General features: G+C 45.7%; 1 protein-coding gene across 3 annotated transcripts in view; it reads left to right on the plus strand.

Moving 5' to 3' along the window:
- The first annotated feature begins 224 nt into the window (after positions 1 to 224).
- MARCHF4 (membrane associated ring-CH-type finger 4) overlaps positions 225 to 15,808 on the plus strand; it is a 108,198-nt gene continuing 92,614 nt past the window's right edge. Inside the window, exons 1-2 of one of the 3 annotated variants that reach the window (XM_050339447.1) lie at positions 225 to 1,127; positions 1,244 to 2,453. In XM_050339447.1, coding sequence (XP_050195404.1) covers positions 1,998 to 2,453 — 456 coding nt within the window. In that variant the 5' untranslated portion in view covers positions 225 to 1,127; positions 1,244 to 1,997. Of the gene's footprint in view, positions 2,454 to 15,808 lie in introns of all 3 variants that reach the window. The other 2 variants (XM_050339446.1, XM_050339448.1) reach the window with 2 other exon arrangements.

Raw genomic sequence — 15,808 nt, forward strand, 5'->3', positions numbered from 1 at the left:
GGCTCCCCCGGGGCGGCGGGGCCGCGTCCCGCAGTGCCGCGCTCGGCGGGGCCGGTGCGGGGCTGCGGGGCCGCCGCGGGCGCGGTGCGGGCGGGGCGCGGGCCGGGGGCGCAGCGCAGCGCGGAGCCGCCGCGCCCCGCCCGGCGGAGCTGTCCGCGCCCCGTGGTGCTGAAGCCGCAGCGCCCGCCCAGCCCCTTCCCCCGCCCCGCCTCTCCTTCCTCCCCGGCGTCGTGGGCTTTCGCAGGCAGCCGACAGCCCGGGGCATCAAAGGCTGGGAAGGGCCCCATTCCTCTCTTGATTCTCCCCCTCCTCACCCTACCTTTTTGCTTCTTCTTGCCTTTTTTTTTTTTTTTTTTTTTTTTGAACCGGGGAGGGAGGAGAGCGCGGCCACGTTCCACCCCTCCCTTCCTGCAAATCCCCGCTCGCACTGCAAACAATCTGCCTTCCCCATTGCATCCAAGGGAGATAGCAACAGCAACATCATCACGGCAAGCCGGATGGGAGAGCGGAGAGGAGGCTGCTGCTGAGGGAGGAAGGCATACACGCACACCAGCTCGATGTTGCCAAAGCGGTAGGAGCCGCACGAAAAATAAGCCATGCTGCCCCATGTGTCTGGCGCATTGTGCTTTATCCGAGCCTTTTAGGAGGAAGAAGAGAATTATCTGCTCCGATTTTTTTTTTTTTCCTGACAGCGAGAGTGCGACAGACTTGCGATGGTTGAATGTCAATGCCTGTGAGAGAGAGCAACAGTCAGAGGAGGAGGACAGAAGGGGAGGAAAATGAAGGTGGGGACGGTGGTGGAGAGAAAGAAGGAGCCTCGTCCAATGCATCAAAAGGAGGTTCCTGCAATTGCTGATAGCGTCCTGGCCGCCTCGCCATCCACAATGGTCTGTACAAGCTGCCAATGCGTTTGATGACGTTCCTGTTTTGTGAAAGGAGGAAAGGAAACGTGACCATGTAAGATCCACGTTTCCCCGGTCAATTACATGCGAAGAATAGATTCGATTTCGACGGGTTTTTTTGGTCCAGGATGGTAACAGCTTAGGGAATAATACAGCCGCCTTCCCTCACCAATTTCGCTCTGATTTTTTTTGTGTGTGGTCCAGGCAGCTGCTGGAATAGAGAAGGTCAGAATATATAAATATATATAAAATATATATGATATATATATTATATATATAAAAATATATTTGTCTCAGTACATCTGGGATTAAGCTCATTGAATGCTAATTATTTCTTTCAGGACTTTTAATAATTACAATGAAATCTTTTAAAGGCAACAGTAAAATCTGAAGCCACCTGGGAGTACAGTGTTGGAAACGTAGGGTGTTTTCCCACAAACAATGTGAAGGTCTTTTTTGTCAAAGAGGCAATTTTGATAATAACAACAGCTACCAATTTTGCATTTTGATAGCCAGACCAGCTGCTATTTTGTCTGGGTTCACACCAGGATTCGTGTGATCAGGTTTTATTTTTTAATTGAAAGAAAAATAAATTACAAAATAGAAGAAAAAGGAAAATTACTTGAGATGCCAAATACTGTCGAGAGAACCATATTCTCCCTCCTCCCCACACCCACCGGAGACGTGGACCCTTCTTTTTTACAGGCTTAGGAGTTGCGAGAGCTGATCGGTGGCTTTTCTCCCGAGTCCGCTGCCTGCGCCCCTGGACCCTCGGGCGTGGGAGATTTATTTCCTCCTCCTCCCGCTGATTTCTAAGCAAACTTGTGGAGGGGGGCAAAGGATCCCCGAGCAGCACAGAGTCTGTTTTTTTTTCTGGTGTGGATTTTTCTTTCAGTGGCTATCCCCGCCGGGTTGCAGCGGGCTGCCGGGGATTCCGCCCCCTCGCCCTCCGGCTCTGCTTTTGTCCCTTCCCCGGCGGCCAGCGCAGCCCCCCCCCCGGCACTGCGGCCGCCGCGGAGCCCCCCGGCCGCGGGGAGCCCGGCTCCTGCCCCTTTTTTCTTTTCCCCCCCGCGCCCGCCTGCCAAGGAAAGGCACATGTTAATACCACCCGGCGCGGGCATTTTCTGCTACTGCTGCTGCGGGCTCCTCCGTCCGAGACAGATGTTGCGAAACCAAGGCCTCCTCAAGTGCCGCTGCCGCATGCTCTTCAATGACCTGAAGGTCTTCCTGCTGCGGAGACCCCCCGCGCCGCCGCCGCCCTCCCCGCCGCCGCCGCTCCCCATGCCCGGCGGCGCAGAGGCGGCGGCGGGGCCGCTCCGCCTGGGGCGCGGGCCCGGCTGGCGGGCGGCGGGCGGCGGCGGCGGCGCGGGCAGCCCGGCCGCCGAGGAGTGGGGCAGCCCCGCCGGGGAGCCGCCCGCCTCCCTGCCCAGCAGCACCTCCTCGGATGACTTCGGCAAGGGCAAGGCCGAGGACCGCTACTCGCTGGGCAGCAGCGTCGACAGCGGCATCCGCACACCGCTCTGCAGGATCTGCTTCCAGGGGCCCGAGCAGGTGAGCGGCCGCGGGCGGTGGGCGCCGGGGCAGGGGGGACCGGTGGCGGCGATGCCCCAGCCTGCGGGACACGGGGCCTGCTGCTTGCAGGGGTGTCACTGGTGCCCGGAGCAGGACCCAAAACCCACGGAGCCTCTGCCCTCTGCCCAGGCCCTGGGCTTTAGGATTTTGCACCTCGGTAGTGTTTCCCAGGGAAGTGTGGGGTGGAGGCCTGCTCCATCCCTCTCTGCTGCCCGGCAGCCCTGTCCCGGGAGCCCATGCCCAGCCTTAGAGCTGTACAGCTGTGGCATGGGAGGGACGCGCTGACGCCTTCATGAAGCAGAGTGGAGCTCAGCGAGGGGGGCTTTTCGTTGCTTTGTGGGTACCCAGCTGCAGTGATACCAGAAGTGATGCAGAGGACGAGTTTAATGTGCTGTTTGCTTTTGCTTTTAAAAATACAGCTTCAGTCTGTACAAAGACACGTGGCAGGAGACAGCCCCACTTCAGTGGTTCCCAGGGAACAGCTAGTAGGAGATCTGCAGGTGCTCCCCTGCTCCCATGCTCCCAATTGCATTAGCTGGAGGAGAAAACTGGCTGGTTACAACTCTAGCTGTTGAAGCTGCAGCCTTGAGATGCTCTTTGGAACAGACTGAAGTTAGGCCAGTCAAGTTTCCCTACACCACACAGGAGAATGAAATAAATGCAACCATGCTAGAACATCAGATGCCACCTTGGGACATTATTCTCCATATTTAATGACAATTTAAAGCAGCTCATGTATTTTCAGGCTGGCAACTTCCTTATAGTGATGTACCCAGCAACATTTGTACCTAACATGGCACAGCTTGCAGGTGGCAAGGAAGGCTGCAGACCTCTGTTTGTGGGATCAAGCCCATATATGGTGATAGCCTTTACTACTTGGGATAGTCCCATTAACTGTCTTAATAGGGGATCTTTGCATGGGAAAGGGTTAAGAGGTTCGGCTCTCCTGATGCTATTTCCATTTTGGGCACAGAATATGGCATGTAAGGTAATACATTGAAATCTTGAGCAGAATGGGGTTTGCCCCATGCCTTCTTTCCCCTTCATGGACCTGTGTGCTCTGCTAAGGAAAGCCAGTTCTCACCTGAGAGTGGCCACGCTCTGGCACACATCCTGCATTTCCCAGAGCTACCTATATGTGTAATGCAGTGATCATGCCTTCCCTTTTCTTGGTCTGAGGATGGTGGTGGTGGGGGCTGGGAGGTGCGGAATGGGCTTCCATTCTTCTCTGGGAGAAGCAGGGCCTGCCACCAACCCATCACCATATTCACAGCCTTGCTGCATGTGTCGTACCAAGGGTCCCATAGGTCACAGCTCAGTGCTCAGTACCCTTCTCTAACGGTTTATGCAGGTGATAGTTGAGACAGTTTTGACCATAGGCTTTTAGATGGGGATGGGAAAAATAATTCCTTTTTGGAGATACCATATGCCCTCCTCACTTATTTGTCTTCTTCGTGTCTCTTCTAAAAGTTGGAAGCCGTGCAATTGACTCCCTGAGAATTTGCATTATTCCACATTTCTAGTACTCTTCCCTGGCTTGCCATTCTGCCTGTGTACATGAGACGTAGCACCTGCAAGATTGGCTTACGTGTCAGAGCAAATAGAACCTAAGCAGAATTAAAATAAAGGTAGCTTGCTTCCTTGGAGAACATTAATGCTTGAAAATAATTGGATGCTAATTTTCACACTGAAAACCAGTGTAGGTTGCATTGTAAAAGTGAGACTATTTGCTGACCATCTGCCAGCCTACCTGAGTGAGAAGCTGAGCAGACGTGACTGGCATCTAATAGAGTTTCACCAGGATTTCTCTGTTTTTTGCTTCTCAGAGTTTCTGACCAATATAATAAGACACTTATGGCTGGATTCTGCCACTCATCCTTGAGCTTTACCTTATTCTGTAAATAATTTTTTCTTCACCAGCATAGCTTGAGGAGTATCTGAAACCCTTTGCCCTGCAGCAGCTGGGAAACACAAATCATTATGGAGGCCCAAAACATGGGGTTTTAAAGCACAGCCAGATCCCCAGATCCTGACACAGCTTCCTGGAAGCATGTTTCAGAATAACTGAGTGCTGAATCCATGCAGATGATGTCAAGACCTGCAATTTGGTTTACTTGGCCCTTATGTCAATAAAAATCCAACAAGGCTAGTTCCCAAATTCCTTTTCTTTGTTATTATGGTTGGTTACTACTGGTTTAGTCTTTATTTCCCATTTGTTTTCCAGCTCAACAGCTGAGCAAAGACTCTTCATGTTTTGGACTCTCGCAACTATAAAAGTCATAGATGCACATTATTTTATACCACCTCTGCCAAGACCATCATGAAAATTTATCTGCTTGGAAACAAAATATAATTGCTAGTTCTTTACTCTGTAGATTAATGACAATGACAGATATAAACAGTGTTTTATTTACCTGTCAAAACCATCTGAAACTGCTGCAGCTGTGGGCAAATTTGCAGGGTGGCATCACGCTACCAAGAACAAAAGGCATCATTATAAATTGACTGTTAGGCACTCTAAGCTTATTTACCCAGATAAAATGACAGTGAATCTCCAAAAGAAGTTTTAATCCTGTTTTGATATAAAAAAAAACCCCAACCAAAACAACAGCCAAAAAGGTTTCTTAGTAATCTGGCTTTGCAGTAGGTTTTACTTAATATCTAATGCAAAACAAAATCAGTAGGGATTTTCACTTTAAATTTATGATTGCCCAACATGCATGATATTTCAGGCTACTGAATTGCTTATATCTTAAGCTCCTCATGTTTGTTTGTGGCTCTTATGGGTAAGCTGATTCTTTCATTTGAAAATGTGCTGAGGACTGTAGGAAGGAGGACAGCTCATTATTGTGAAACTGTTCTGATCCTTGCATGTTACTCGAGAGAAATGCGAGTTGCAGACAAGAAAGAGTGGATCTGGTGACCAGGGGATCACAGCAGCTGGGCTCCCATTTGGGGGCACGACCAGCAAGCTCTACTCAGGTCTGGCAGTTGAAAAAGGCAACTACTTTCATTGAAAATGAGAGCTTAACATCATGAAAGCTGAGAGACTGAACTCTGCACTTGGTAATGGCATTGCCTTTCGGGGACTTGCTTGGCATTTTCGAAGGTTTCAATGACTGAACGTCCTGCACCGTTGTGTCAGGAAATTCTGAGAGTCTGGATTGAACGGCAAAGCTCTGGGGAGAAAGTGAGAAAGAAAAATGCTGGAGTATTTTCTTCTGTTTTGGGTAATGCTCAGTGTTTGCAGAATTTTGTCTGCTTTCCTGGATCTCTGACAATGTTCTGCAAGAGAAAGAAACGAAGATGAGCTCTGCTCTCACAAATGTTTCACAGTATTTGGTACAGTTCCAAGCTGAGAGCAAGTCATGGAGATGAGCAGGAAAAAACATGGGTGAAAAGTCCCTTCACATCAGCAGATAAACTGTTTGCCCATGTCACAAGGAGTTAGCAGTCCTGCAGAGTTTGGGATCTCAGAAGTGGTGCTAGCGGTGCTGAAAATAAATACAAAAGCATTCTTAAATAAAAATGAGATAATTTGGAAATCCAGATGTCTCAAGGATTGCTTGTTAGATTGTCAGCTAGAGTGTGTGTACATCTTTTCTTACATATCAGTTTCAGTCTTCATTTCTCTATTTCTCTGTTCTGGGGAAAGATGCTATAAAGACGGAGATTTGAAAAGTCAGTGCAGATAGATTTGGTTGGCTAAGGAGGATCAGAGAGACCAGTCTGTGGACTCTTTTACTTGCAGGCTTGGACTTAGCTCAGTATTCGGTAGAAATGCTTGAAAATAGACTATCCTTCCCACCATTGTTCCCTGTAGACTTTTGGGACACCAACTCCTTAATATGAGAACATGAAGACCTTCAAGGAAATTGGAAGGGAAGACAACTTACAATGGATATTAGGGCATACATTTCCATGTGATATGTAATTAGGCTGTGGAGCTCCTTGCTGCAGGACATCAGCAAGACAAGGAGCTAAAGTTTAATGAGTGATTGTAAAGCCATGTGGTTATTAAGAATACTTAGTGTCAGTACAATTAATGATAACACTTCTGAAAGTAAAATTCACACATCACATCTGAAGCCAATCTAGAGATCAGGGCAAGACTGAAGAGCAAAGCCTTGGGGCTGGTCTCTAGCCCCACAGCTCACCAGCCTCTTGTGCGTAACCAGTGAGATCCATGTCTGGATTTCATGCACATGTAATGTAATATCTTCATCATCAAGGCACCTGCCATGTCCAGGACTTCTATAGAGCTAAGATGATTCTAAATGACTCGGTCTGTATTAACACACATTCTTGAGGCCCTAGGTAAGATCAGTGAATGGTCAGTACTGTTGAATGGCTGGTCATTAGCATATTGAAATAAGCACTTGAAATAACCACTGGGAATCTCAGCCCCATTTCTGTTCCAAGCAGAGGCAAAAGGCCTCTTTAGCCCCCTGCCTAGTAGGATTTGCAGAAAAGGCATGAGCTAAGCCAGGAAATATTGCCAGTCTACAGACTGGTCTCTCAGCAGCACAGAGGAGTGCAGAAGGTCTCTGGGATGCCTGATTTCTGATTTACAACATTGTAAGATCAAGGAGAATCAGGTGCATGTTTTCTGGAGTGAGACAAAGAGGAAAAGAGGCAGACTGTGGCATAATGCAAGGCACAAGTGTGATAGTGAATGAGTGGAAGAAGAAACAACAGTGCAGCCATCATCACAAGCATGTCCAAAGCCAGGAAAACTTGGGAATGGAGATGCTGGTATTTCATGGGGTCTGTCCTAACTGGCTAGACCATCAGGATGCTCTTTTCAAACATTAAATCACAGAGTGACAGTGCAGGGTTCCCATCCATGTCCTTTCATAGGTGTATTCCCACAGGGTTCATTAACTTGGTGTTAGAAAGAGAATCATTCATTGGAAAACAGCCAGTTCTGCTAAAACTGAAGACTAAGAGATTCTGGGATGCAGCTGTTTAGATTTCAATCTGTATATTGTAATTTATGACAGAAAGGAAGAGAAGATGCTTCCTGTGACATTCAGTCCACCTCCCTGCCTTCCCATCTTTGAATCTTAATACCTCTGTAGTTAATTCTCCTGTTTCATCTGTCCCAGGATCAAATCTGTGCTGTGCAAGCAGAACATTCTTGGCTTTGGCAAAAGCTTTGCTTGAGCCATCAACTGAATGGAGCCCAGGATGCCATCTATTTTAGATTTAGATGCTGTTGCCACAGAGTTGATTGGCAAAGCTCCCATTAACTTCAACAGCAAAAGTGTAGGCATCCAGTAACAGAGACCTGACCCCTGTATTTCAATAATGTTGTGCACACAGCGGGGTTTCTATAAATAATAGTGAAAGCCACTAATCCCATTGACTTTTAATTGCTCCAGAAGACAGGGTTTTCACCTTGTGTGCTTGCTGAAACTCTGATTCCTGACCCATTTATTTTGGTGCCACTAGCTAGCCTGAGCAGCAGTTTTTCTTTTCTTCCACTTTTCCCCATATAAAAGGCTTCATGAAGGAACTTGTCTGTGTTTGTGTCACTGTTTCTTAAATATACATTTCAGGCCATGATTACCAGTGGCTGATGTCAGTTAGTGACAGAACAAGCAATGCAAAAGCGTGTAGCTCCATTGTTTGCATCTATAGAGTCACTGTTATTTCCACAAAGGCAACACTTGCTTCTGGAAGGGCTCTGTTCATACAAAACTGAATTGCATTCAGGTTGTCTTTCAAGCAAAAATTCATTCTCAGCAAGGGCCTCCTCTGTGGCAGCCTTTTGCTCTCACTTGTGTTTTTCCATTCAAGGCTGGCCCAGTCCTGAAGTCAGAAATGTGGTTGTGCCAAAAATCTGTGATTCTGTGTGTCCTGTGTGTCTGCTGCACGCGTCTCCAACACTCCTAGGCCAAGTAAGATAATAAGATAGACTACAGTTGTTACTGGTCTATATCTTTGGCCATCCCACAGGTAGCTGATTGCTAAAGGAATAAAGCCATGTGGTAGCTGTTAGTTTATGCTCATCAGCCCTTCTCTAAACCTACTGGCTAATTTCAGCCAATTTGGCAGAGAATAGAGATCTGAAAGGGATTAAATTCCTGTAAGTTTCATGAAAACTAGCTGGATGAAGAAGAGGAAAGCCAGAAATGTCCTGTTGTGGGAGAGATGATAGCATTTTCTGTGCTAGACACTATAGGACATGGAGGACAAAGCTTCAGATGGAACAACTGCTTTAACAGGAATGTGTATCCCATTAGACAAAAAAAGAACAACCCCATCATCATATGGTTTCCATGGGAAACCAGACTTACAGAATAGCTTGTTAACTTTTTATCTTTCTCCTTTTCCTTTGTTAATCAAGATTGCTTACCTAAAATGAATTGCTTGATGCTGAAGACTTTCTTATCTTCCCCCATCTTTTCACAACCTACCTTTTATCCTTTTCTGATTTATCACTGGTTGCAGTAGAACAGATTACATTCTTGGCAGTGGAGAGTGATGAGTGATGACTTTCTTCTGATGAAGAAAATAACAGCAAGACCTGGAAATGTATGTAGATTATAAATGGGCTGTCCCCATGCCCCTCTGTGAGAAAGGGTAAGGCAAAATCATGGTGGGCAGACTGATTCCAGTGGCCGGGCCCATACCCTGAAATCCTCACACATATTTTCTTCTCTCATGTCATTTCTCATTTACGCTCTTTGGTGGTTTTCTCTCACCTCCTCTTCTTTCTCTTCTTCTTGGCTAAAGTCAATTCACGCATCAGATCTTGGCCACACCCATCCTATCTGATTCTACTCTACACAGGTTTTCCTATGGCCTATTTACCATCATATCCAAGCCTCCTCTGTGTGCAGCTTGAACACTGATGATATGACTATGTTTTATTCTTACCTGCATCTAGTGCCTTGTATTTGTTGGAGAAACCAGGCTGTGCTTGGGGAAAATTGTGTAAACTCCATGGAGGATGGGGTAGCTCAATCTTGAAAGGAACCCTGAAAAAGCTTTGTCTCCTCTGTAGAAGAACTTCCTGACGAACTTCCATTATGGTTGGAGAATTGGACTGACTTACTCTTTACCATGGAATCACAGGATTTAGACCAGCAAGTCCACATACAAAACAATTTTGCAGAACAGGAGAGAAAATAACAGTTTGGAGGCCAGAGACTGCTACTGTCTTTGTGGTGTCCTTGCATGTTGTTCTTAGCAGAAGCTTATCACGGATTGCTTGACTGACCGTGTGTTTACGTTTAAGGTAAGGCTGTGGGGTCACCTTTCCCTGCAAAAGTATGTGCCATTAGCTAAGAGATGAGTGTTAGAGGCACCTTTAAGGCTTATAGTGCATAAGCATTTGGAGGTGTTTGCCCTCATGCCTGAAGAGTCCTGTGGCTGCAGCCTCTGTGAAGTTGTTCCTTGTGACTGCTGTTGTACCCCTGGTGCTATGTGGGTTTAGCTTCTGTTTTTTAATCCATGCACTGATCATGTCCAAGCACAGGGCATTGCCCAGGTCTCAAGAGAATGAGTCCACCCATCCAAAATCCTGAGGCTAATCTAACCAGTTCTTAAGGATGAGTATGGTTGGAGAATCCATCTTTCCTGCTGAAGCTCCTTTCTTCTTGCCCTCCCATTAGGAGAACAACTCATTATTTTTACCTTTACTTATTTTCCAAGAAGTAAGTAACTGAAGGCATTTTCCAGTCGGTACACAGTGAAAATTCATCCTTTCAGGACAAGTTCAGGTGACAATTGAAGCCATAACACTCCCTGTTCTTCTCTAGGCCAAACAATTCCAATTCTGCCTTTGCTCTTATGACCCGTTTTCTAGACTGCTAATCATCCTTGGTGTTATCCTCTGGACTCTCACCCAGTAGTCCATATTTTGTTTTAAATGCACTGGAAACAATTCTCCAGCTGAATCCTCGTCAGTGCTGAGCAGTGCAGAAAGGTCTTGAATCTTGTTTAACAAGTAACAGAAGTCATCCATTCGAGGGTAATGTTTGCTCTATTTATTTATTAATTTACTTGTTTATTTATTTATTTGTTTATGGAACAGCAGAAGATTATTGATCGTTACTCAACTCATGATCCCATATGGTCTCCACGTCCTTCAGAGCTGCTTCTTGGGCAGTTCTCCACCCTGGCTCTGTGCACTTGGCATCACTGTCTCAGTGGAGTAGCTGTATTTGGCCTTACTGAATTGTATCCCTTTTTCCCCAGTAGCAGCCCCTTCCAGGAGGGCCTGCGGATGCGCTGAGCATTAAGTCTGTTGAATCTTTCAGGTCATTAATGACTTGAGCTCTTCTGCCTTGCCTCCTGAGGAGACTTGGGAGGAAAAGCCTGGAGGAGCAACTGTGCTTTTCTTTAAGGATCCCTTGACTGCCGTAGATAAGACTTATGGCTGGGGCTGGTCCTGTCCCTGCCCGTTTATAGCCACCTGGAAGAGGAGCAGTGGATCCTCACTGCTTCAGTTTAGGTGTCTGCTCTCTGCCCCAGTTAAAGCCTCTCTCAGCAAGGCTGAATATGGCTTTCCTGACAGATTTAGGGCTCTTGCCAGTCCTGTTTGAAATGTTGCCCCCCACTTATCTCCTGCCTCTCCAATCACTTTATGGTTTGGGTGGCTCACATTTCCTCCACCGTCTTGTACTAATAGTGTCACTTGGGCATTAACCGTACCCCCAGCTTGAGATTCTTTTCTCTCATTTCCCTGTTCTGTATTCATGTTGTGCCTAGGTCTTCATTTGCTTACTTTGAGGTTTCACATATACTTTATCAGATCCTCGTTTCTTGCCTTCATTTCTGTGATCCCTCTTTCTCCAACTTTCTGGCACAGGCATTGCCCTGCTTCCCCTGAGTCAAAACCAAGCAGCTCCCTTCTTTGACTGGTATCTTGATGGAAGAAGTGGTTTTCCAAGAACTTCCATGTGCATGTCCCTGCCCATCAGTGTTCCCTGTCCTTACCAAGACAGATCCTGTATAGTTTTTTACTCCAATTCTCAGTCTTTGGGAAAGCTAAGAAAGCTGTGTGGAAGAATCTGTTGAAGACATAACACACAGTATCAGCACACAGGAATCCTGCTGACACTTCACCCACATCACATCAGCACCTACCCAGCAGTTTCATGCAGGTGGTGAACTAAAGCTCAATGGATGGTTTGCCCTTTCTGCAAGTTGGGGGGTGATGGGCTAAAGCTGCCCCTCCAAACACCCCACTGCTTTTTCTTGTATCAGGTGTTCTTCTCAGCTTGACTGATATGTTGCATGACCTTGCACCGTCTGATGAATGAAGCACTTCCCTCTTCTCCTTGTTAAGCACACTAGGACCTGTCAGGATTTAAAGTGCTGGAAAAGTACAAGAATATTATTATCCCATTCCAAGCGATATTAAAAGAACATTAAGACGGATCAGATGAGCATTCAAGAAAAGTAGGTAATAATAAAATACTGTATTGGAGAGAAATAGCAGTTAAGTAATTAAAGAGAGGGTTTGCACAAGAGGCAGAAGGAGAGTTATGGGTGCTCCTGGTCTCTAGACCATTCTTTATTTTAATACTATGGTAACCTTTACAGGATGTCAGTATGTCAAGCATTGCACCAAGAAGTGAAGCAAAGGCTTTTCTTGCCCTAAAGAGTTCACATTCAGGACATAAAAACCCAACATTTCCTTAACGTTGAAGAGACATGCAATCGTACAAGATTTAGGGCCAGAGGGAGTTATTGGGCCAGTCTAGTCTGAACCTCTCTATAATAGCAGTGAAATAAGTTCCCTGAATGAAATTCCTGCTTGAAGGTTAATAGCTGTACAAGGACTGGAGAAGAAATACCCCATCTTGATTTTCAGGTCTCCCAACAATGGGATATTGTTGCAGTGCCCAAGGAGAAAATCTGGGAAAACAAGAGAACTGAAACTGTCTTTGCATATCAACTTTTGTCTTTTCTGTCACAGAAAGTACTGTGTACTGTGTGCATCCTTAGAAACCAGCTTCAAAAACCCTTGGGCTAGCTGGCAGAGAAGATTTCCCTCATGGAAGAAGTTCTGTGTTTGAAGACAGTTTTATTCCACATCAGATTAAAAGCAAGAAACTTTCAGCCTGGAAAAACACTCATGGGATTCAGCTAGTTAGGAAAAACACAGTTCATAGCCTCCTCTGACATATGAGAGCAGAAGTGCTGTCACCTACATTTAACCCACATTTGGAAAATTTTCTTCATAGGTGAGATGGCTACATCATTTCTAAGAAAAACATTTCTACAGCCCCCATAGCCTGCAGTGAGGACTTCTACATAAAGTCCAGCTTGCTAAATTGTCATGACCTGGCCCAGCTGCCATCGTTATTCTCTTTCCTACTCCTTATGGTTAATTTCTTACCCTTCTTGCAGACACATGAAATCTGCAGGAGAGTCCCTGGCCTTCCCAACCTGCATCTATTCATAAGATTTCTTCTTTCACCTCTCTCTTGGCGACACCAGACAAGAGCCTCATCTCTTTGAAGGTGTGCTCAGGCATGTGATGCGAATGTCAGGTGATGATGACAATTCTGAGTATTGTAGCTCAGATCAAACAAAATCACACAACCCCAGAATAATTTCGGATGCAGAAACCTTAGGAGGTCATCTTGTTCAATGCCTACTCGAGCAGATCTGACCAGATCAGATACCCAGATACCCAGAGCTGGATAGCTCCAAAGACAATTATTCCATGCACCGCTCAGGCTCCTGGTTTAATGTTTGACCTCCCTTATGGTGAAAGTGTGAGGATTCTATTTTTTATTTATAATCATATTTCTTATGTTTCAAATTGTATGTTTCCTCTTGTCTTGTAACCATGCAGCTTGGAGAAGAGCCTGGCTTTCTTGCTGTACCTTTCTATGACGTGGCTGAAGACAGCAGTAAGATCTCCCCTTAGCTTTTACAGTGATTTTAGGAAGAGCTTGTGCGAAAGATAGGATTAAATGTATGCTCTAATTCCCCAGGATGGATTTGGACAGGGGCTGAGATTTTTGTAATGGTAGTCAGATAAATAACAAGGGAAAATAGCTTCCCCTCTATAGCTTGAAGAATGAGAACAAACATCGCTAATAATAGCAAAGGCTCAGATATTTCTCTTTGTCATAGCCAGGACACTTCTTGATCCAATAATGACTAAACCTCCAAGAGGTGATACTATTTCAAATCTGAGTCTTATAGAAATGCTGGCTGTAGAAAAGCTTGATTGAGCAAGAACTGTTTCTGTTTAAATTGAACAGAAGGATAAGCAAAAAGAGATCTGTAACTAAGGTTTTCAACTTTACAAAAGCAGATCTTGAAAAATTATGAATCCTCAAAAATATGCAATATAACTGAAATTTATTATACAATGTCTAATTACTGCAAAAACAGCCATTAGCCTCTTAATAACAAACAGAAGCATTATGTTTCATTTGCTGCTTTCTGGAAGCTTACAGCCGTTCTCCTTTCTACAGCCATTTTTGCCTTCTGCCTTCAATTAATTTGCCTGGAAAGCTGTTCAAAACCTATCCCAAGATGTGCTTTAATAAAAATGAAAAATATTCTTTTCTCTTTTTTCTTACTTACTTCCCTAAGCATCAGTACTTATCCGTGTCAGTTCTGTTTATAAATCCACAAGATACACTCTGTGACATTTAAGCTCCTCTGCCAGATTCACCCACCTTTGATAAATAAAGGCTGCAGAACCCCTAAGCTCTTATGAGGTACATGAAAATGTGTGGCCAAGGGGGCATACCCCCCCATATTGGGTTTGTGATGCTAGGGAGGGGAACTGTCATAAGAGGTCCACAGCTACTAGACATCAAAGAAGCCACTTTACTCCCAAGTTCAATTCAGGGGGAACCTACACATTATTTGGCTCCATTGCTCTGAGAACTTCTGGTTTTGCTGTTGTCTTTGTTCTTAATTCTCTTTACAAAAAGGCAGGAAAAAGATCCATCTGCCAGCAGAAGGTGAACTAGCAAGTTTGAACGCAGTACTGTAGTATTTCAGAAAACTGTACACTTTGGAAAACAAAGGAACTGCATAATAAAAGTTTTAGAGGCTTCTCCACTGACCCCAGTTCAAGATCTGTTAGTTCAGTCCGCCTCTTTCAAGGGCACTTCCCAACAGGGCAGTCACACACAGCTGAATGGTACTTGCCCTTCAGGCAGCACAGGCATGGAGGAGGCTGATGCAGCACTACTTGGGATGACATGAAAGCATGAACCAGTATCTTTGGTAATTGGTAGTTGATAGCAACACCTCTTCCCCAAGCCTGCAGAACCCTACGTGTTGCTCCATCACTGTAGCAAACTCAGCTGGATTGGAGAGCCAGGTGACCAGGGGAACAATTGTAGACCAGTTAAGTGATCATGAATGGCAGAGAGAATATCAGAAATAATTCTGTGCAACTTAACAAGAGGAGGAATTTCAATCAGAGGCATCCAAAATGCATCTGTCAGTAGGAAAGCGAGCTAAGCTGCTGGGACTCTTCAGAAGTTCTTATTGCTGTAGTAAGCCAAAGGGGATGCAGGTACTGCTGCAGGCTTATGGGTTTCTAAGGAGCACTCTGAGAGGCCCCACATCAGAGATGATTTGCAAAGGCATACAAATGTGTGTGTGTGTAACTGAGCTGCTCTGCGTGTGTTTGGGAGGATCAGAAACATATGGGGCAAATGTCGCAATCTCTGAAGCTGGCAGGAGGTTTGCTACCATAGCGTGGCTCTGTTTTCTGTTTGGGTTGGATCCAGCTATTTTTCCTTGTAATGGATGTGAGAAGGCTACTGAGATTGGGTTTCTGTGATGAAACAGAAGATGCAGGGGAATGATCTTGGGACAGACGAAGCTGGAAAACACATGCTCTGCTTCTCTGATCAGCACAAGGCCGTGTTGTATCTCATGGAGCCTCACTCATTCATTCCCATGGGCTATCCCACTGCCACCAAAAAAGCCCAATGCCATTCATCAGCTCCTTGCTTCTTTGTATCCCAGTTCAGCTTCTCCCCACATTTGTGTCTCCTTCAAATGGGGGTCAGGGATCTGTAACTCATCCCCTTCAGGTGATGTGTCTCCAACGGGGAATGTAACTGCCTTTTCTCACCAGATAATCCTCTACCCCTAAGCAATGTGATTGGAGCAGCGATACCAGCCCTCCTAGGCTACAGGGGGGATTTTCACCTTCTCTCAAATACATCCTGAATGTTCCCAGTTTCAGCATGCTCTGCATTTTGGCCTGATTAGGCTGTTTGTTCTGTTGTATTGCAGAGACAAGGAGTGGTGCTTAGGCACAAGAGAGTATGTTCTTTCTGTATCCTGTAAAATAAGAGAAAATGTGCTCAGCTGGAAATGAAACAACT

This window comes from Myiozetetes cayanensis, unplaced genomic scaffold (assembly GCF_022539395.1).
Source record: "Myiozetetes cayanensis isolate MyiCay16 unplaced genomic scaffold, myiCay2020 scf9, whole genome shotgun sequence".
Classification (NCBI taxonomy): Eukaryota; Metazoa; Chordata; class Aves; order Passeriformes; family Tyrannidae; genus Myiozetetes; species Myiozetetes cayanensis.